Source organism: Opisthocomus hoazin, chromosome 11 (assembly GCF_030867145.1).
Source record: "Opisthocomus hoazin isolate bOpiHoa1 chromosome 11, bOpiHoa1.hap1, whole genome shotgun sequence".
In the NCBI taxonomy this organism is placed as follows: domain Eukaryota; kingdom Metazoa; phylum Chordata; class Aves; order Opisthocomiformes; family Opisthocomidae; genus Opisthocomus; species Opisthocomus hoazin.
Genome location: NC_134424.1, coordinates 22,040,007 through 22,063,153, shown reverse-complemented (window position 1 = coordinate 22,063,153; position 23,147 = coordinate 22,040,007). Strand labels below are relative to the sequence as shown.

The 23,147-nt window shown below is 50.3% G+C and overlaps 1 protein-coding gene across 3 annotated transcripts; it reads right to left on the bottom strand.

The window, feature by feature from the left end:
- Positions 1 to 1,046: 1,046 nt before the first annotated feature.
- On the bottom strand, positions 1,047 to 23,019 carry CARD19 (caspase recruitment domain family member 19). Of its 3 annotated transcripts, none has more exons than XM_075432546.1 (6): positions 22,856 to 23,019; positions 11,848 to 11,990; positions 8,385 to 8,538; positions 4,408 to 4,467; positions 2,515 to 2,586; positions 1,047 to 1,502 (listed from the first exon to the last, which is right to left on the bottom strand). In XM_075432546.1, exons 1-6 carry the CDS (start codon positions 22,869 to 22,871, stop codon positions 1,390 to 1,392), a joined length of 558 nt encoding a protein of 185 aa, XP_075288661.1. In that variant the 5' UTR covers positions 22,872 to 23,019; the 3' UTR covers positions 1,047 to 1,389. The 3 variants fall into 3 exon arrangements, with proteins under 3 accessions (XP_075288661.1, XP_075288662.1, XP_075288663.1); XM_075432547.1 differs by lacking the exon at positions 22,856 to 23,019 and adding an exon at positions 18,296 to 18,379; XM_075432548.1 differs by lacking the exon at positions 4,408 to 4,467 and having other exon boundaries at positions 22,856 to 23,014.
- Between the last annotated feature and the right edge of the window lie 128 nt (positions 23,020 to 23,147).

Below are 23,147 nucleotides of genomic sequence, written 5' to 3'. Positions count from 1 at the left end.
CTGGAGAAGATGATGACGTTTTTATACCACGACTAAAGTTTAAAGCTGGAAGTAACAACTCTCTGTCTGACCATTTTGAGAAAACCCCTCCAAATGGCTGAAAAGTTCACTCAGGATCCCGCAGCGCACAGTAACTCGTGAGGCAGCAGCGACATCGGATTTGATCTGGAAATCTCTTCGCTCAGCCAGTGGAGGACGAGCCACCGAGCGTCTGTCTCGCCAGGTCCAGGGACATGGTCTCGCCCAGCTCCTTACGCTCCTGGGCGGGCACCCGAAGAGCCGCCCGCTGATACCGGCTGGGAAGCACTGCACCCCCCCGCTGGAGGGGGAACGCTGTTTGCACCGAGCTAGGCAGGAGCAAGCCGAGAAACCCCAAGCTGCTTCACTTGCAGCCCTGACTCCCTGCATCTCCCTCTTATGATGGTTTCTGCAAGTTTTTCAGATTTCAGCTTACAGAAGAAAACCACACCACCACCAACTGACGTCACGAACAACCTCAGGCTCTTCAGGTGAGCGTACACATTTCTAGCCATAAAAAAAAGCCACATCTCGTGGCACTGAAGTCCCTGCACATTATCTTCAATTACTCCAGTTTTGTAGATATAAGGACTGCAAAACACTTCACTGGGAAAGGCAAAGCTAAACCAATCTGAAAAAATCTTCTGGCTCGTCTGCAGTGCTTCAGTTCAGGCATAGCAGTCCCTGGGACCGTCTGCGGGCTGGGAACCCGTGCGCACCAGCTCCCGCGCCTTCAAACCACGGCCAGCAGCTGAGCGTGAGCGTGACCATGACCATGACCAGGGCAGGCTGGGGCGAGGCACCAACGGCAGAACTGGGACACAAGGCAAGCAGCAGGCGTACAGAAAGGTCACTGGCACCGACGGACTTCGTAGGCGCCAGTGCCCACCTGAGCCCGGGCAGTCAGGATAAAGGATCTCGACAAAGCAGACAGCCCTGAGACAGAGATCCATTTCCTAGTAAGGCTTTGGGTGCACGGGGGTTTTTAAGTGCTTTTCTTAAAGTAATTATCACAAAAGACAAGCTAGTGTTCTTTAAACAGGTGTCATCCTTCATTCCAGTATAAAACACATAGGCAAACATGGCTTTAGACCCATGATCACTTAGGATATCGTTTTAAAGTCTGTATTAAAAATATTTTCTATCCAAATGATAAATATTTTAAAATAAGCATTTACAAAAATAAATGGTCCATTCCCAAAAGGAAGGACATATATAGCTGAAATTCTGAATATATCTTGAGGCAACACAATTATTGATGAAGCTGGTTAATAAAATCTTTGGTATGAGAGTATAGTACATTAATATTCATGCACCGTTGTCCTCCCTTGGCAGGTACACTGTACAGACAAGCGAAGAGGCAGCTTTTCCTTAATTTCCTGATATGTCTTCCAAATACAACATACAAATATTTCTAACGTGTCTTCCTATGATGATAGGAGAAAAGCCCAAGATTCTCCTGGCTCTTCCTACGACTTTCGTATCTAAAACAGAATGAAGATGGGAGGGAGAAGAGAAAGCAAACACAGTTAAGTTTCATTCCAGATAGTAAGCAGCAACTACAAAACATAAAAATCAATTAAAAAAATGACTCTAGAGGAAAGCCCATTTCCTTCACTACTGTGTACATCAACTGCCAAGACAGGGTAACAGCGGATCTGTTCGGATTCATTGCTGCAGGCTCAGACGCCCGACGAGGAGGTCACTGAGCCAGGTACGGGGCAGCTTGCGGCCACGCACGGCACCGCGTTGTACGAGCCTGGAACACCGCACCCCGGTCTGCTGGCCCTGCTACACACGCGGCATCGAGATACCGCGTAGGTACAGAAAAAAGCCTCAAAAACTGGAAAAAAGAGCCTTGGAACAAACGACTTGGAGAGATTAGTTGGTAATTTTAGCAAAAATAAAGACGGAGAGCTGACTTGAGGCACAAGGAGCTCCACAGAGAGAAAACATGACGTGTCAGCTGGCACGGAAACCAGGGGCTCAGGAGCTCTGCACTCTGGTGGAGAAAGGCTTAAGAAAAACGACAGGCTGGAGCCGAAACCAGCTCAAACGGAGCGGCAGGCGGGGCTCAGCCGAGCGGGAGAGCTAACACCCAGAGCCAGAAACATGGGCAACGGCTGCCGCCGCTCGGGCTCCGCAAACGGAGCCAGCGTCCTCCAGCCCTGGCAGCGGTCACGCTTCAACCAGCTCCCGAGGGATGTGGAAGCCAGAAGGCTTGGGTCTGTCTCACGACTGCTGGGAATCGTGACCCACTGCTATAGCAACAGGGGCTCACATGACCACTGCCTTTAAAAGGAGCCCCTGTTTGTGGCATCCTCTGCAGGCAAACTATCCATTATTTATATCTCGGCATGTCTCCTCACCTCATGAATGAATGATGACACCTTGACCCGCTCTATGAAGCGAGCCACGTGAGACCAGGAGGCACGCTGCTCTCCTGCCCCGCGCGAAAGCAAAGCGACCGAGAGAAAAACCACGGGAGTCGATTACCTGAGTTACAGCAGTACCAGAATAACGCAAATCCTGCGGCGACGCTGAAGCAAGCCAGGAAGAACACGGGACCTAAAGAAAACAAAAAAGGAAACACAGTGAGACAGAAGAGAGCAGTGGAAGTTTAGTGCAGTTCATAAATCATCAATTGCTGTTAATATGCATAATTAAGTGTATTCAAATGAAGCTAATACATGCACAATTATGTATATTCTGTAGCTAATGTACTATCAGGCACACTTACTGTACTGTATCTAATTTTTACTACGGGTGCTTTGACACCATTCGCCTCTCTTCATCTCGGTATAGCCTACGAAACTTCAGTGAAAGCTTCTGTAGATGTTTTCTCACTCTAAAGCTTGGTGCAAAACCCCCCTGAAACTCTGCTACCAAACACTACGCAGACTACGGGGACCTCACCACGCGGGGTAGCATTTCGCTCCACAAACCGCCCGCGCCTGGGGGTCAGAGCGCACCGCTGAGACTGCAGGCCCCGAGGAGCAGGGCTTAGGGTTTGGGGGTTTCCCCACAGGTGTGCCACAAATTCCGCTTTCGTGACAAGAGCAAGTACCCTGGTTCCCGCTGACAGGTCTGCTGGTAGCTGAAATGCAGAGCCACGTGCACACCTGAAACAGATCTCCCACTGGGAACATTTCCTTCACATGCCTGCCTGGGAGTACACGCCGTTTAATGCTGACGTTCAGTAAAACCTTTCTAACTCATAGTTCTCCTCAGACAAAGCCTCATAAAGATTTATATCTGCTGCTTTATTATCTAATATTCTATTTGTATTTCCTACTTGACTACAGCTGCAATTAAACTGCCCCTGTCAGCTGTGGGATAAAGGCACCGCAGGCCAGCAGATCCTGGAGCTGACCACGCGGACAAGGAGCAGCGGCAAAGGAGCCAGGACTGGGTCGCTCCCCCCGACGTCACCTCCCAGCCAGGGTGCCTAGCAGCCCGACAAGCTCCAGCCCCAGCCCGGCTCTTTCACCAGAATGAGCAAGAACAGAAACTATTCCATTTTCTTATTTCCAAGCACTTTCTCCCTTCTTCCTGCACCGTCATGCTGCAGTCAGCGACGGCGGAGTGACACGTCTGAACGGCAATTTGGTTCCCTATTCAGGGTAACAACGCCGCAGGCAAAAAGGCACCGTCAGTTGAACTGTGTTTCTGCCCCTCGTTCCGTTTTTTCCTCTGGGGAAAAAGGCATAGTTCAGAGAAGGGGCTTTCATTCGCTCATCATTGTATGCAAATTTCTAAATAAAATATTGATTAAATGATACAACAGTTCACAACAAATTTTGAAAATTCTTCAGCTTGCTTTCAGACCTCCAATTCCTTTTCGAAATATCTTTCAGCAAATAAAATATTTGCCTCTGTAATCTGGGCACTGAACAGAGGAAGGGGAAAAAAATTAACATCTTTTCCTAATGAAAATATATTTCAGTCGACCCTTGCTCATTTTCCTTTCTGTCTTTGTTTTCAAATGATTTGTACTTAAATTGAAAGCTTAAAAAACCTGAGAAAATGTGAAAGTTATATAAAAAAAATTATCAATGGCCTTATGCAAAAACAGCAGCAGCTGCTGAATAGCCCTTGCTATTCAGGCGCTGCAGAAATCATACGAAATGACGATTTTAGCTGTAACAGTGTACGTAAAAATGCCATTGTAAATATTGATTAAACTCTACAGTCCCTGGATTTTCCTGGCACTGCTTTCCTCAACAGCAGCTCAATACATTTGCCTCCATTAATTCCACTTAACTTGTGACAGTAAAGACATCATAAAACAAACTATTTGTTACATGAAATGCAAATTACATGATAAAATAAATTGCATCATAATCTGAAAAGCCATTCCATCCGGCGACACTGTATGCATTTATTTACCCCTGTCATTTAGCATATATTTCTCCTGGTCAGTGTCTATCTCTGTGGAATCTGCAGTTTCTAGAAATAAAAGCAACACATGAGAAGTTAGTACTCAGCTCAAGCAAACAAACACCATCAGCACATGCAAAACTGCAAAACAACACATTTCAGAAAAATAGCCAATTTTGGCATACAATATTAACTCCTCCAAAGGCAAACCACCGCTGTAGTTAAACCTGGGTGTATAGAGTCATTCGGATGCCTCTATCAACAGCCGCAGGCACACCTCTGACCCGGCTAAGCACGAACCTCAGCGGCAACATTCCACTCGTTTCCCTAGCGAGGAAAGCAGGAGCTAATCCTTCCATAACGCCAGAAATTTTTATTGTCATAAATACAAACCATTTGTTAATACACGTGCTAATGTGAAAACAGCCCTGTAATTTAATGCTTCACCATTCCTTCTGTTCTTGAGTAGATCTCTGGGCACTGAGGTACCCGGCAGATGAAGCACGTGGAGCAAGCTGCTTGGTGCAGATCGTTTATCCAAATTCTGGCCTCAGCTAAAGACATGTACAGCTTCTTTAGAAGTCTGTAGGTGTGCCAACATCTGGTGCAAACAATTTTTGCCTCTGTCTTTCCGCAAATTCGAGCGGAAAAGGAGGTTGCCCTTAAGACAAAGTGCTGGGCAGTCTGCAGCAATAAAGCAGCTCCTGCTTTGGGCAGGAAGAGCTGCAGCTCCCTCAGAGGTGCCTCTGCCACACAGATGGGGAGATAACAGCATCTGCAGAGCGTGGGGGCAGCACCAAAGAACGCCGCTGTCGCCATAGATGGCAGAGGGATGGCTCTCCTTTAATGCGTCACGAATCCGCAAAGGAACTTTTTTAGCCAAACGTCTTTGTGGTCAAGAAGGTTAAAAAAAAAAAAAAAGAAAAAAAAAAAGCAAGAGCTCCAAATTTGGCTGTCAGTAGGGAAGAACTTGCAACTGTTTGGTTTCAGCTGGTTTCCTCCTTCTGCATGACAGTCTGGAGGTAGGCGAGGTGCCTTGGACCTCACCAAGTCAGTGAAGGGGACCTGCTGCTGGCCAACACCGGAGGGTGAACGCCCGTCTCCCACGCCAAGGACCTCCCTCCCGGGGGGTGACAGGGCATGGCATTCAAGCAGAACAGCAACACCTGAAGCACTCTGCTGCAAAGCTCGAGAGACACTGAAGCAGGGAGGATTCCTGCAAAGCCTCCGTGGCACACTCCGTGTCAGCAGCAATCTCGCACAGCCTGCCCGTCCTGGGGGCTGTCCTCCCTGCGCGCTCTGCCCCAGAAATCCTCACGCTGCACAGGAGAGCGCATTTTGCCAGGCTGCCGCTGCGCGGGGCTGCTCTGATCCTTTGTATTTCCAGCCTACGTCAGCATCAAGAGAAATAAAACCATTTCCCGAGCCGCTGGAAGACCCCGCCGTGCTCCCCCAGCGCTGGCGCTGCGCACGCCGCGTGCCTCACCCACCCTCCAGCGGGAACGCGCGGCCGGTGCCCGGCACTCCGCCTGCGACGCTACACTCCAGGCAAAGAAATCCTGTCCTAGCACAAATTTTAGAGTTGTTTTAAAAATGAAAAAGAAATCTTTGAAAGGATTTCCTCTGTAGAAGGCATTTTTCAGACGCAGACAGCTGCACGTGATCTACTGCAGAGCTCTGTGCTGGCCGTGGTTCATCGGTGTCCGCACCAACAATTTCTCCAGTTGTTATAACGCTGCTCGTTTCAGTTCAGTCTGCATCTAGAACAAAGTGCCCATGCCAGGAATTCCCTTTTTTCCTCCCATTTACAAATTCTAGTGTCAATTCTGTAAATGCTCTGTGCTAAATCTGACAAATTAACAACTGCTGCTGTAACATCTGAGTAACCTGAAAATTGTACATATTAGAGGTCGCAAGGACAATGCCCTAAATATTCTAAATGTTCAAGTCCACTTAAATGAGAAATAACACCTCATACTGAAAAGGGAGCTTTTCCCGAAGAATAAAACTGGTTTTGGTTTTAGCTTAAAATGCAGCACGGATGTTTATCGACCATTCAATCCAGAATGCAGACATTTGTTTTAGTTACAGAACTCATATTGAAGCAGCAAAAATATTAACACAATTATCTCATTATTTTCTTCTCAGGTCAATATAAGGAAGCTGCAGAATCTCACCGTGTGGTAGTATTGTAACTCAGTTATTTACATCTTTCTCATCGTTCTGAGGATGGTAACATAAGCGAGCGTGCCAAGATACAGAGAATTTAATGGCTTATGATGGTTATGATGCCCGACTTCCAACCCAAGCTTTACAGGTAGGGATGACCTTGACCACAGCTGTGCCATTTCTAGCACCCAGAGGAACTGGGACTGGCTCTACGGGAGGCAGTCAGGCCTTGGCTACTGTGCACACACCTTAAGGCACATTTTCAGTAACGGCTTGTAGAAAGTAAGTGTTATTGAACATTAACAGAGCTTAAACTCTTAAACCATCAATACATTCTTGAAATTTTATTCTCAGTGACTTTTGCACTAAGATTTCTCAAATTGCTCTTAATTAATAAAGGCTGTCTGCTGCCTTCTAGTCAGCCTGGCAGAAAAACCTGTTGCTCTCGAGATCTACTCAAGTAAAAATGATTGATCAAAGACTATTTGCCTTAAGAGCCTGTTCCCTCAGAGAGTATGACAAGGTGAGTATCAGGTCGAAAGCACTGGCTGCTGCAAGGCTGAATCAATAGGGATTCACCCTCATCTGAGATTCTGAGGCAGGCATGGGCCCAGACTTTTCCAGTTCAAGAGGGTTTGGGTATGGAATATGGAGACCTGGGGTAACTGTGCAGCCTCCCTGGCCAGGCAGGAAAATGGTGCGGTCTTCCACTGGTACGTATTTGTGCTGCGTAGATAGAGAGCTTTTCCTTCAAAGTGAAAGGCACAACAAAGCTAGACAATCCAGTATCTTCAAAGGTAGTTACAATTCTACATACCATTTTCACTCCAGAAATAGAAGAGGTCTAACTGGGTTTTTTAAACCTATGGACTCTCGTTGTAATGGTTTGAATCTCACTGGAGTTTGACTCACACGTCCAAAGTATCCCCTGGCACCTAGCCGTGGAGTTTCTTACAACTAGACATCAATTGACTGGTGAAGCATTAATGCTGTTGGATACTTTATAAGGATTTCTTAAATTGCAGTCCCTTTGTAGCTTCTTTAACTTAGATGTGGGAGCTTTCCCGCAAGCTCCTCAAGTCATTTCAGTATGTAGGATGCCTGCACCTATTTCCCATCCATTTGCAACACTGTTCTTTTCTCAACTTCGTTAGGTAGGGAAAAAAAAACCCCAAAACACCAACACACAGCGAGCACTATCCCAGGCTGGCAAGTCAGGCTTGATACTTTGCCTTAATGAAATGGGCTCCTTTGCAGTACGGAATCACTTTGCAGCACGGAATCACCTAAGTGATTAATATCACAGATCATCATCACAAGGGCCTATGAATGTTTGCTTCGTGTTAAATTAGACACAGCTAGGAGATTCATGGATTGAGGTAATGCCAAACTTCTGGGCCACCAGAGTTTAGACCTTAAGAAATTTGAGGTTTGTAATATTCTTACGTGCTACAAGTCAGCATAAACACAGCAGAAATAAAGAAGCCATTAAGAAGCAATGGTTATGGGAAGGGAAACTGTACTTCACACAAGTTATATTGCTGTCTTACATGTTCCACTTAAACTGTTTTAAAGACATATTTCAAAGCAATCTAAGGGTTTTAGACTGCCCACACTAGTCAACAAAATAACAACTATGCAGCCAAATCCCCTTATGGCTTTAGGAAAATTCCAGTCAGAAGGAATTAATGTAAACTCCCAAAATTATTTAAATAATCTAAACAGGTCATTTAAATAACCTGAACCTCATCTGAATGAGATTTTCTAATACACTGATGAGGAAATCCACAACTCAATTGACTTACAAATCAACTTACTCAAGATTTTCCTGCTTGGCAGGTCATTATAAAGCTGTTCAGCATTGATCTGTAGAGCCCTGTAAAACTCTTGACAGTGTCTGTCGCCTTTCTTTTGAAGGTGCTTTATCAGATCTGAAAGTCTGGTATGGAGTGATGCCTTTGGATTCCTGAACTGTAAGAGAAAAGCACTCATCAGAACAGAGACTACAGCAGCTGGAGATCATGTTCACATCACTTTACAGTATGCCAGGGAGTGAAGATATGCAGCTTGTGTTATATTTGCTAAAGGAATGGGCTAAAAAAAATGAGATGAACTTGAAAAGGACACGCATTGCAGAGCAGTCTTCAAGACACTGAGCTCCATCGGGTCAGCCCTGCTCGAAGCAGAGCATACTGCCTCTGCCCTCCCTCGTTCTTTTTTCTGGCCTGATAACAGTGAGAGCTCCTCTGCGTGTGATGCTTTCTCTGCATGCACAGTAACATGGTGCTCGCTGTTCTACAATTTGATTCTGACAGCTATTGATAGAAAGTATCAGCAAATCTTACAATAAAGTTTCATGTTTTCAAGTTTTCCCTTAGTTGCCTAATAATCATCACTCAAAAATGTACTTTACACTGCTTATATTAGTCCCAATATTGGAGTGTTCATCATCCAAAGATTACATGTTTCATTGCTTCCAGCACAATTAACTGCTGCACACCCAGTGCAACATGTACAAATTCTCATTACTCAGGCAACACGGCAAACAAGTTGCAAGGAAAGTACTTTTTTTCTGTAGTCCCAAATGCGATGAATATTAGCAGACCTCACAAAGAGAATGAAAATGCATACCTAGCCTTACACACATCTAACTAATCTCAGCTTATCTGGAAAACGTCCAAAGACACTCTCAGCAAAGCATCACGGAAAAGGGAAACATAACCCCAGTTTTTAAGAAGGGTAAGAAGGAAGACTCAGGGAACTACAGGCCAGTCAGTCTCGCCTCTGTGCCCGGCAAGATCATGCAGCAGATCCTCCTGGAGCTATGCTAAGGCCCGTGGAAAACAAGGAGGTGACTGGCAACAGCCAACATGGCTTCACCAAGGGCAAATCATGCCTGACCAATTTCGTGGCCACCTGTGACAGGGTTACGGTGTTGGTGGATAAGGGAAGAGCAACTGATGTCATCTACCCGGACTTGTGCAAAGCATTTGACACTGCCCCACATGACATCCTTGCCTCTAAATTGGAGAGACATGGATTCGATGGATGGACCACTCAGTGGATAAGGAATTGGCTGGATGGTCCCACTCAAAGAGTTGCAGTCAATGGCTCGATGTCCAAGTGGAGACCAGTGATGAGTGGCGTTCCTCAGGGGTCGGTGTTGGGACCGGCACTGTTTAACATCTTTGTCGGGGACATGGACAGTGGGATCAAGTGCCCCCTCAGCAAGTTTGCCGACGACACCAAGCTGTGTCGTGCAGTCGACACGCTGGAGGCAAGGGATGCCATCCAGAGGGACCTTGACAGGCTGGAGAGGTGGGCCTGGGCAAACCTCATGAAGTTCTACAAGTGCAAGGTCCTGCACATGGGTTGGGGCAATCCCAAGCACAAACACAGGCTGGGAGGAGAATGGATGGAGAGCAGCCCGGAGCAGAAGTACCTGGGGTGCTGGTGGAAGAAAAGCTGAACATGACCCAGCAGTGTGCGCTGGCAGCCCAGAAGCCAACCATCCCCTGGGCTGCATCCCCAGCAGCGTGGGCACAGGGCGAGGAAGGGGATTCTGCCCCTCTGCCCCGCTCTGGTGAGACCCCCCTGGGAGTCCTGCGTCCAGCTCTGGAGCCCTCAGCACAGGACAGAGCTGGACCTGCTGGAGCGGGGCCAGAGGAGGCCCCAGCAACGATGCAAGGGCTGGAACCCCTCTGCTGGAGGAAAGGCTGGGAGAGCTGGAGCTGCTCAGCCTGGGGAAGAGAAGGCTGCGGGGAGACCTTACAGCAGCTGCCAGTGCCTGGAGGGGCTACAAGAGAGCTGGAGAGGGGCTTGTGACAAGGGCAGGGGGTGATAGGACAAGGGGTGATGGCTTCAAACTGGGAGAGGGTAGGTTTAGATTAGATATAAGACAGAAATTCTTCCCCATGAGGGTGGCGAGGCCCTGGCCCAGGCTGCCCAAGTGCAGCTGTGGCTGCCCCCTCCCTGGCAGGGCTCAAGGCCAGGCTGGACGGGGCTCTGAGCACCCTGGGCTGGTGGAAGGGGTCCCGGCTCATGGCAGGGGGGTGGAACTGGGTGAGCTATAAGGTCCCTGCTGACCCAAACCAGTCTGTGATTCTATGATTATATTTCAGCTCAGTGCAGCAGGCAACACCCCTAGTGCCAGGAGGACAGGAACACAACATACCTTATACAACACTCCTTACTCTGGCAAAATTCCCCCAAGGTCTACGGGACATAGCTGAGATTGTAAGCTTCCTAAACGCTCTTTAGAGTTGACAGAACCTTGCCTGGAGCTGTAAGAAAGCACTTCATTCCTGTCTGCGAAGTGCAGAAGTCACAAATTATGTTTCATACATTCTTTATGCATTTATTTTGAAGCTCTTGAAGGAATGAGATGATCTTTAATTGCACATGTCACGCTGTTTATCATAACTGAGTGGCTAGACTGGCTCAGCTGATCATCTAGCACTGCTCTTCACCACCAAAACACTATTTGTCCCCACGGAGTTTGATTGTGACAGAATTACACTTATTTTTCCTATGTTAAAATACTGACATGCCAAAACCCCGAACCTTGTGCAGACAGCAAAGTCAGCAGAGGGCAAGTACAAACTCTTAGAAGCAGGATCTAGGAAGCTTTTCACTGACTTTAACTTTCACTCCACCCCAGTTTAAGTGATCTTTCTCCCTAAACACAGCTACCCATTTTTGAAAGCTTCATGCCAGGGAGGGCAGCCTTCCTCCAGACATAGCAGCACTGCTGGGAGATGTTACTAACTCCGTCCACCTCCCAGAGTAACTAACTAACGCTCCCCTTCTCTACCAACACTCAGAGTTATTAATGACATTAACCAGCAACTAAAACTGATTAAGCTAATATAGGTGACTTTGTGGACGCAGCACAGATCATCTGACACGACACTCCACACCGCCTCAGGTGAGGAGGCAGGCATGCGGGGCATCTGGTCACGCGCGGGTGCAACCCTGCCCACGCAGCGGTTATAAGACAGCGTGCTTCTGCACGCGCGGCGCCAGACACCACGGCAGGGACCGTGGCATTAGGCCGCTGCTGAACAGAGTGCCCTCCCTCACAAGCACTTGGCACAGGGAACGTGCCAGCCCTGTGACTTCTCCTCTGATATGAGATCCCAGATACAACTGGCCAGCAAGTAGGAGGTGAGGAAGACTGGCTGCACGTGGCACCCAGTGTCCGGTCGGGACGCGGGCAGCTGAGCTACTGACCCGCAAAAACAATGCAACATTCAGAGAGAGAGCAAAATTCATCATTACCTTTTCTGCTTCCGCATTGGTAAGAATTTGGGGGTAGACTCTGTTAAGCTGAAGAATAATTTTATCGACCACTTGCTCATTCAGTCGGCTGTTGCTTGTAAGAAAATACATGTCGTGTTGCAGCCGATGACAATATGACTGATCTGGAGACAAAATAATACAAAGAACAAACCACAGAGTTAATTAGTGTGCCATTTTTAAATTCTGCAAATTTCATTTTCCTAACAGTGGTTAAAGAGCCAAAATAAAATTACCACCATCATGTAATTTTAGAAAGCTGCACTACCTATCAGGGAAACACGACACAGCCACGTGCTTTCAAAGACCCATCCAGTTCAAATTGCACACATCTGAACTCCCGGCTGGCCACTCGCGCTGCCTCTCTCTTCCCAAAGGGAGAAGGTTCTAAATTGTTTAGATGTCAGGCACTGATGGGTATTTAATCAAATACAGACCTAAAGTTGTTAAATCACTGATGATAAATTTTCTGTCATTTACAAAGTCAGATTACGGAGTTAGAGCTAAAGTGTTTTGTAATTTTTTTGATGTAAATATGTATTTCATAGAGAGAGGTTCTCTCTGGTGCACAACAGTGAAGAGACATAAATTTGGCTTCAAATTATGTACATTACTGATACTGGTATACAGCACAGAGCTGGTCTTTGCCCAAAGCTCAGCACCCGAGGACCGCAGCACAGCGTGGGGTGGGCCGGGCCCGGACGCAGAGCAGCTCACACAGCCAGGCAAAGCACGGCGCCGACCGAGCTGCAGTGATTTGGCCCTGACGCCACCCAACCCTCCCAGAGTTTATTGCTGCCTTTTGTCTAACCAGACTTGCCCAGAAGAAACTGCCCAGACTGAAACAGAACTGGAACATGAGGAACAGCATCTCTGCCAAAGAGCCATGAAGTTTTTAGGGAAGGACTTCTACCTGCGCTTCACGCGGGAGTGGGGAGAAAGGGCTTTCAAAAAGCAGTACGTTTTACCATGAAAGTGCACTCAAATACCCATATAAATAAACCACAGGTTTTTCTACTAACCCAAACCTCTGCAAACACACAAATCCAGACTTGCTGTGGTCTTAGGCACCACTTCCAATTTGACAGCAGTGGTTTTTGCAGGAGCATAGCTTTCCCTCTAGCTGCTTGTCTGTAGTCCCTAGATGAAGATACAGGCACAGCCTGGCTTCACGGGTCACTGTGCCCTTATCAGATTTAGAAAGAGAATGTCTATGACCGTGTCTGAAGGAAGTGCTAAAATGTCAGTACAGCACTTTATAACCAAGCAGCACAGAAAACAAAAACAAAACACTGCCACCTCCACTGCACCCCCGGCACATTCCTCATTTAAAGCAAACGCACAGAGTCTACGGTATTTAGGCTACCAGAAAACACACAACCATCAGCCCTTGGTGCCCTGCAACTTAGAGAAGATAAACGAAAGAATGAAGGAAAAGAGCCAGAAAACTTTGGCGCGATGTGCTACACCTACACGCAGCCCTTGCCCTTTCTATACCACGTCCTTTTTCTGTATCTGTGTATCACTACTAGCACAGGAAAGGCTTCAGCAGAACCTCCCAGCGTGACCACCATGCACCAACAGCTTCTCCAGTGCCAGTGCCGCTCCTATTCAAACAAGGACAGCTATTGATAGTGCACAGAGAGCTGTAATTCCACAGGCACAACAGGATTCCAGTTACATTCTTACTTTTTATACACACACCATGTTATTTCCATGTGTTTCTACGCCTGGCTTTTCCATGGCGTGCTCTCAAGGCAGCGTTTTAGCGTACTGTCACAAACACACTGCACTTGCTGTGCAATTCCCTTTTGTTGCAAGAAGTTCCATGTTATCCCACTCACGGCTGAGATCAAACTTCTCCTCTTCAGATTAACTCACTGGCATGCACAAAAGGCTGAGGCGAGCACCAGGAGACTGAAGTTTTGTCTGTTCGTGCAAATACATTTTAGGGAACGAAGTGCCACAGTGCAGCTTCCTCGTCCTTCTTCTCCCTCAGCTACATGATTTGTAGTGACTCTCAGCATCACAAACTACTCTGTACCTTCTGCAAGCTTACAATCTTACAGCTAGCAGAGCCATTAAACTTCAAACAGCACTGTGGCATTCAAACAACAAACCACAGCAAGTGCTAAAAGCATGACAAGCATCCGGCACAAGGAGTACATGAAGTAAAATAAAAGCAGGCTCAGTGTCACCTCTTTCCCTCCTCCTTGCTCGGTTCCTGCCTTGCCGCTACCGCTCCCCGCACAGGCAGCACGCGGAAGCTATATTCTAGCTGCGTATTACACCAGTGAAGTTAACTGTGATCAGCTGAAGATTGCATCTAAGTCAAGATCATCTCCCAAGCAGTCAGGAGCACCCCATGTCCTCGCAGCACTTTTCATTTACACACACTCATCAAACCATCACCAGCCTCACCGAGGGCTCTTGGCTGCCATCTGAAACCTGCATGCTGGTGCGCCACAAATGATATTGCAGAGCAAAAGCCTCTCTGAGATCTCAGGGGTGGCTACGTTTTCTTCCCATCGAAGCCAAAAGGCAGGAGCAGAGAATGAGACGATGCTCTTGGCCTCTCTGGCAGCTGCTAAACTGTGCCTGCCAAGGACAGGTCTTACACCGGGCTCAGGCATCTGCCAGACGCTTCTCCCATCCTACGGCACGCTCCATTTTTAAGACGCACCCACGAAGCGGGCTGCCTCCTCCCCGTTCCCACAGAGACCTTCCACCTGCCTGCACCTCCCCCTCCTCCCAATTACTTCAGTTCTGTATTTAGGGTGTGGTGCAAGGTTTAAAATTTCCTGAGGAGTGGTTATCAAGATCAACACTAGCTCAACAAAAGCAGAGCAGAAGTAACTTCCAGTATCTCACTTCTCTTCTCCAATCTTTTGTCTCTCCTCTGAGAAATCTCTGCCCAAACCACACAAGGACCTGCCTTCAGGCTTGTAGGAGACAGAGAAGTGAAACTTCCCACCGTCACCACCCACCAGAGCAGAATTGTGCTCCAGCTACTAAATTTAAAGAAAAGCAAGAAAAAAAAGCCCCACTGATCCTAGCAGCTGGAATGTAGCACCCCACTTCGGAGTGGTTAAGGGTATCTGGAATGCACGCGCGTGCCTTTGGAGCCACCACGCAATGCTCCTGGGCCCAGCCCGTCCCAGGACCTCTGGCAGCTTTGTTATGGCACGGACTTGCTCCCACACACTACCAGTTGTGGCCCGGTTATGGTGTGCAAACACGACCGTGCTGTGAAGTTTTATAATCACTGTTCATGAGCATCAGCTTCTTAATATTGAACACACCTACTATTTACATTTTAAAATAACAGAAACCCCACAGCAGATAACTTCACAACTGCAGCAAGGCTACTGATGTGCCAACAGGTCTTAAGAATTTAGGGAGCAGTTGTTTGGGATACTTTGCATTTCCACCTTTTATCTCACTGCCTCAAGGAGACAACAATTATTGCAGGGAAGAATTAAAATATTTATCCTAAGAAGGATAGGTTTTCAGGCAGGAGTCACCCCAGCATTAACAGGACAGTCATGCTGTTAGCAAGTACTTATATAGAAATTTAGATTGGATGTTAGGAAAAATTTCTTTACTGCAAGAGTGGTCAGGCATTGGACCAGGCTGCCCAGGGCAGTGGGGGAGTCCCCATCCCTGGAGGGGTTCAAAAAACGTGTGGCTGTGGCACTTCAGGACATGGTTTAGCAGCCATGGTGGTGTTGGGGTGACGGGTGGACGTAATGATCTTAGAGGTCTTTTCCAACCTTAATGATCCTGTGATTCAGAGCAGCAAAATCAGGAGACCAGGTCAATTAACCAGAGCTCACAGAACAGGTGTGGCATTGCCAGGCATTTTGACGCCCTCAGACTGCATCTTACTCCGAATTTGTTATCTGATATTGCTGCAGTTACACGTTCTCCTCCACCAGAACATTAATCCAACCGGGCTTCACCCCGTCCACAGGCCTTGGACCCAGCCGCAGGTCTGCGCAGGCAGGCGGCTGCAGCGGAGGGGTCTGCAGGCTTTGACATGGCTGGCGGGCTGGCAGCACACCGCGCTCAGCCCCACGGAGCAGACGCAGCGGAGACTGGGTATCGTGTCACTGAGGCTGACCAAGAGGCTGCTGGAAAAAAGGTCGGTATTTTCCTTACTCAGAGGCAATGTCCACTTGCCAAAGAGACAGACAGGAAACTCAGGAACTTGTCTTTGACAGCTGAGAAGAAAACATGACTCATGCTTTCATGTTATTGACTTATAACGACGACAAGCCCATGACACCTCACACCCGGCTGCTTTTTCCCCTTGCCCAAAGCACAAAAGGCCTCTGGCACACAACACCGCGCCACACATACACAGCCTGCACCTGACCGCACACACGGAAGGAAAGGAAGCGCATCTGTAATTCAGAGATATCAGAGAAAAGCAAGAGATTACTGGTTATTTGTAGGCAGCAGCTCCTCAAACAGAGGATAAAATACATCAAATTAGTGATCATAAATGCACAAGCAACAAATGACAGTAACAAAGCACCACATCGATCATTCTTCACCTGCAGGTAAAAATCACCCCCACTGCCACCCTTCATAAAATGACACAGCTCTGTTCTTCCTTCCAAACGGGCAATTAGGTTTCTGGCAATGGCTGCAGAATGACCCAGCCATTACACTAAGTGCTAGCATTTTAAGGCTGCTGAAATACATTCTGCTCTTGGAAATAACAAGGTTCATAAGAAATCTGATTGTACGTGACCGTAACGTGCCAGACTGTCTTCCACAGCACCTGCAGCAAAAATGTCAAGGGCGACAGAGCCACCCTTCCCAAAGCTCTTCCGAATGCAATAGCAGAGTTTGTTCAAAGAGAGTTTTTCAGAGACAACTCCTGACCTGGGCACCGGTGTGTGAGGTGTCTGGTCCCTGCAAGAGGTCCCTGGCCACTGGTCCAAGGCACTGATAACACAAACCATAACTTTCAGGTTACAATGGCTGTCAAAAAAACCTTTGTAGCTTTGATTCTGCTTAATCATTCTTACCATTTAAAAGACCCCACGTTGTTTCCTGTACAAGGAATATCAAATGGGATTTTGTCTCTTGCACCCCCCTGCAAATGATCCTCTACATTCCACTTTCACTGCCCTTCTGAATAAAACCACATGGCACCTGCCACCTTAGGCTGGGGTCTGTGTTGCCACCTCATGTTTATCACAGTAAATTAATAAATCCAGCTGCATTTCAAATCTGTAAGCTGCGATCAGCCGCTCCTCACTACGCTGCGACACGTAACCACTCTCATCCACGCTTGGGCCCCGGGAGCGTAAGCGCTGCCAACCGCCTTAAGTCAGGCGGGCAGACCTTTCCCATTAATAACTCCCAATCTTTACATAAGGGCTCTTGATGCCACCTCTGACACCACTGCATCTTTATTATGGTTTCATCTTTTGTTTGTTTTTCCCTTAAAAGCCTCCTTCAGTTCACCAAGCAAACAGACAGGATCATCACCAGCTGATAAACAGAACAGACACAAAACCCAACAGCTCTCTGACATTCTCCGTAACAACATATTTAATTTGTAAACATCCATTCTAGAAACCTCAATGGTACCTGCTGTGCAAAGCAAACACAAGCTGCAACTTCCCGTAAAACTCCTGGACAATCTCAATAAACTTCATACAGGTAAGCTGGCAACCTAAGCCCGAAGACACACGGCCTGCCATTGGTACGCATCCACGCAAACTCCCCGCCGAAGCACGTCAGGGAAGGGTTGGCAAAGCCTCTCGCAACAAAATGACAGCGTAACATCCATTTAGGTTTTGGCTTTTCCCTTTCAAGGGCCCACCAGAGGGATGCTGAGGATTTAAGCAGGACTCGGGCGGCGGAGCAACGGTCCGGGACGCTGGGGTTGCGCTGGTGAGCAGCCGGCCTGCTCCTCCGGGCTGGCAGCGGCGATGCGGAGGTGAAGGGCAGCTTCCAGGCGCCCATGCGACGGGCAACCTCCTAACTGGGAGCCAAGCGCCAAGCTCAACGGCTCCTCTTTACCCCAGATCTCTCTTCAAAATAGAAAAGAAACCCCCATAAAACAGCAAGCTAAATATCAGTCCCGCAAGCCGCGCCACGGCCACAGGCCACCGGGCCTCAGGCGAACCCACGCGTGGAGGCGGCCGCCAGGCCCCGCCAGGCCCGGGGTAGCGCGAAGGCCCCGCTCCAGCACGGCCTTGCCGGCCGCAAGCCCCGGGGCCGGCTCCCACCCGCCCGGCAGCGCCCGCCGCCGGGCCCCAGGCCGCCCGGCCCGGCTGCGAGGCGCGGCGCTGAGGCCGGAGGACCCGGGTACGGGGCGCGGAAGGCACCAAAACACCCGCCCTGGCGAAACGCGCGGCAGCACGGCCCCCGCCGCGGCAGAGAGCGCCCGCCGCCGCCCCGCACTCACCGGCCATGGCGGCCCCGGCCCCGCCCGGCCCGCCGGCAGGCCTCGGGCTTTCCTGCTGGCGCTGGCGGCGGGGCCGGGCCCGGGCCGGGGCCTGGGCGGTGCGGCCTACCGGGGCGGGGCGGGGCGGCCTGCCTGGGCACCGCCTCCCGGGCGCGGCGGGAGGGCGCGGGGGGCCCGGGGCAGGGCCGCGGTGGTGCCCGGTGCCGGACCGCGCCCGTTGGCGGTGCCCGCGTTCCCCCCCCTGCCGCCCGAGCAGCGGGGACCCTCCGCTTCCGCGGCGGCCGCGCTCGAAGCAGAGAGCGGCCTAATTAGTAACGCGGCAATTAACTTTTCCACGAGCAAGCAGACCGCTGGCAGCGCCATTTTCACCACGCCCGTGGGCGAGCTGGGGTTTTTCTGCGGTGCCGCAGGGCCGCACGCGTCGGTGTGAGCGCGGCGACGACGCACAACGCCAATCCGACGTCGCGATGGAGGCCGAGGAGCGGGCGACGGCTCCCGGCCGGCCGAAGGGGAGCGGGCAGCGAGGCCTCTGGTTGAACGGGGATGCGTTAACCGCGCGAGGGAAGGGGTCTGAGGGACACCCATGCCTTTTAAAAACTCCTGTTAGCACAGAATTCCGTCTGTGCTCAACAGAATCACAGCGTGGCAGGGGGTGGCAGGGACCTCTGTGGGTCACCCAGCCCAACCCCTGCCCAAGCAGGATCACCCAGAGCAGGCTGCACAGCACCGCGGCCAGGCAGGGCTGGAATATCTCCAGAGAAGGAGACTCCACAGCCTCCCTGGGCAGCCTGGGCCAGGGCTCCGTCACCCTCGGAGGGAAGCTATTCTTCACTTCGACGACCCAGCGAGGTTCGGAGGGCGGAGTGCCTGCCGCGGTGCCAGTGCGGCGGAGGAGCGAGGCTGAACCTCAGCTCTGCACACTGCGATGAGGAAAGGGACGCGTTACTTACTACTGCAGATTTTCATATGGCAAAATCTGGTATTTTTATCACATATTGGAAAAGGTGGTTTTCCAGCGTGGCAAAGACATGGGGTGATTTGTAATTACAGAATCATAGAGTCACAGAATCATTAAGGTTGGAAAAGACCTCTGAGATCACCAAGTCCAACCGTCACCCCAGCACCCCCATGCCTGCTAAACCATGTCCCCAAGTGCCACATCCACACAGTGTTTGAATCCCTCCAGGGATGGGGACTCCACCACTGCCCTGGGCATCCGGCCCTCGGCACCCAGCAATGCATTCGACCTTGAAGTGCTTTCTCTCTCTCTCCTGTGTGTCCCCAAGCCCGTGTCTTGCAAAGTCCATCGGCATCTGCAGCTGGCAAGTCATCGCCTGGGAGCGTTCCCAACCCTGCTGCTCTGGAGCCAGTCAGTCCCACAAGCCGTGGGAGATGATGGGCTACACAAGCCTTGGTAGTTTCTGTTGGACAACAGCTTAGCAGTAAAGGTGCTGCCAGAACAGCTATTCTCTTTTTCAGGAGAAACCTTCTGTAACAGCTTGTTCGCTTGAGTGACCCAAAACATTCTGGTCTGATAATCATAGAATCACAGAATCGTTAAGGTTGGAAAATACCTCTAAGATCATCAGGTCCAAGCGTCACCCCAGCCCCACCATGCCTGCTAAACCATGTCCCTAATTGCCACATCTACACATTTTTTGAACCCCTCCAGGGATGGGGACTCCACCACTGCCCTGGGCAGCCTGGTCCAGTGCCTGACCACTCTTGCAGTAAAGACATTTTTCCTAATATCCAATCTGAACATCCCCCGATGCACCTTGAGGCCGTTGCCTCTCATTACTTGGGAGAAGAGACCAACCCCCCCCTCACTACACCCTCCTGTCAGGTAGTTGTAGAGAGCGATAAGGTCTCCCCTCAGCTTCCTCCAGACTGAACTCGTGTTGAAACCATGGAGGTAACGTTGATGTTGAAGGGGGACAGAAATCTTCCAGAGGGATTAAAATCACAGCGGGCAAAGCTGCGTCCGGGCTGCTACATGAAAAGCTCCAGCCACAGAAGCACCCTCGCACAGACCCCTCCGACTGAAGCAGTTCGCTCCTCTTCAGTGGCAAGTCCCGGAGCACCGAGACGCACCCCAGCCTGGGAAACCAAGACGCGGAGTGGATCATCCTGAACAGTTTGCCCGGCTTTGCCTCCGCGCCAGCTCAACCCAACCGTGGGGGAAAGCTGCGCCCATGCCCCGGGACTGGTTAAACGCCGAGACAGTAACGCATGCGGCCCCGGCTTGGGGCGGTGCGGTGCCGTGGGATCCCGCAGCATGGAAGCTGCGAGACGGCGTGTCGCGACGGGTGGGACGGGGCTGCCGAAGCCCGCAGGGTCAGCGCGAGTCATGAGCGGGAGGGGTGACAGCGCTTAGCGAGGACTTGGCTTCGCGCTTGGCTGTATGCCGCAGACCCTCTTACGAAAAGGCAGCTCCAGCTAGCCTGGGAGTTCAAAAAAATGAAAAAAAAGAGAATTTGCTGGAAGTTTGTGAGTGCTGCCGCTTTGTGGTCTCGCGGGGGAAGTGTCACCCCTAGCGCCCCAAGCCCAGGGACACTGCTCGGGGCGGTCGGCGTGCCCTGGGGCCGCGTTTCGGCTGGCGGGGTTAGCCACACGGTCCCGAAGCCTTCTTCCGGACAATTTCTGTCTCCGATACCCTCGCCTGCGTTTTCGGGGCCTGGCCTTCCCCGCCGGGGTGAAGGCTTCTGAAAGAGAGCAGCATCCCAGCCAGGGACGTGCCGCCCACGAGGGGCTGGTGGCAGCGAGCTTCCCGGGACGCCCAGCCGGGACTGCGGCACCGCACACCGCCACACGCACCTCCGCGAACAAAGGAGATCCCGACAGCCCCACGCGTACGCCGGAAGATGCTGGGCTGTGCCTCCGTACTGCACACGAAAGCGGCTTCTTGGGGAAGTGTCAGAACACGGGGGAAAAAAAACCCGTTGAAATATTTTTAGTGTTGTCAGATGCTGTGACATTTACGGTGCCTGTCTTTGGGAAGGTGAATAAACATCCTGAGTTTACTCCATTTACCCTCAGGAATCCAGATCTTCTGAACGGCAGGAAAATAGATTTTAAAATTATTATTATTGCGCATGGGGACTTCGATCATGCCTGTATCAGAGTGATTTTTGGCAATGTATTGTAGCAACAGAAACAGGCATCTTGTGGAAAGGAAATTGTCACTTTATAACTCCTTTCATCCTGTATTTTTAAGACCAATTCATATGTATATTAAAATATTACAGCAAGAGGCATTGCCTTGTACTAAGAGCAGTGGTAGCATGGCGTGCTGAGGATCCGGTTTTATGTCTATTTTATACCGTTGTGGATTCACTGCATCCTTTTGTGCTCTGCTAATGAGTTTCCCTGGAATTGCTACCACAATCTTAACCACAAAACTGAAAACCTGGTCATCTTCATGTGACATAGGCTGAAATCTCTGATACAATCTCAGAGATTTTTCAGGAGACAGAGTTTCTGAGCGCTGTGCGTGAAATGGGAGTGAGACTCAAACACTCGGGAGTGCTGCGGCGCACAGGGCCACTGTGCCCGGAGGTATTTTTGTCCCACAGACTCAGATAACGATACAAGAATCAAGGGTCAAATATATCTCCTCCTCATGCCCGTGGCACGCAGAACTTCTGCAACCGCATCGCTCCTAGGTTTGCCGAGGAAAGACAGGTCCTCGGGGAGCCTCCACGGCAGAGGCAGCGGAGAGGGACGCCCGTCCGGGGAGAAGCACGCACTGGGCAGGAGCTGGGCCACCGAGCCCCCTCCACGGTGCGATCCCTGACGCTCCAAGGGCCCGGCCGGGCAGGGAGGACAGACGCTCGGTACCGGTGCCGGCGATGAGCCGTAGGCAAACGGCGCTACGCAACGCGAGCCGCGCTGGTTTTCAGACCGAGCGGCACCGTGCGGAGCCCTGGCTTTCCTGCTGACGGCAGGCGTGCCACATGCACGGAGCCCGGCGCGCTTCCGGAACGCCGCGATTCCTGCCTCTCGGTTTGGCGGCGAAGCGACCTGCCCAGCGTCTGAAGGAGAGCAGAGCTATTTCCTGGTTAGCTAATCTCAGAAGCCATTGCTGGTTCCCCCCCGCTAAACCGACTGATTTGTTTATTTGAGTGAATTACTGGATTTACTGAACATTACCGTTGTCCTGGCAGCATCAGCATGTAGTGTTTTCTTGTCTCATCTGTTAATTGTTAAATCACAATACGGTTTCTTATTTTCCCACAGCCGAAGAGGGCTGGATCTCTTCAGGAACAAATTGAATCCAGATAGCGCAGGCAGTTCCTTTAACAAAGTCTGTCTTTGTGTTTAAGAAAACACAATGAAATATTTCTTAAAATCTCAGATTACACACTAACCTCCCTTCAGCAAGTTTTAGATAATCATTTATAAAAACAGACTCTAAGAAGGAAAAAAAAAGGGACACCGGCAACCAGCTGGCAACTCCCGTCAGAGCCGCTGCCGCTCCTGGCCCCGCACTTCTGTCCCTGCGGATTTTTTGCAGACCGGTCGTTTTGCCCAAGGTCCCCACTACAAATATGCACTTACATGTCTTGTAGAGCATGGTCCATCGGTTCCGCGGGTTTGTGCCGTGCCCGGCCCGCGTCCGGCGGGGCAGCCGGAGTGCTGTCCTCCTTGCCCGGACGAGCAGAGGTCACTGCGAGCGAGGGAAGCGAAACGAAAGCGGGAGGGAGCGTGTCCGGCTGGGCACGGCGCAGAGGCCTCCCGGCTGCCGGCAGCGCAAGCGTGGGGCTGCTCCCTCGCTCCCGGGAGCCAGCCGCGCTTTGCCGTTGGTCTTCAGGGACACGCGGGCAGCTCGGAAAACCAAGACCTTTGTTTA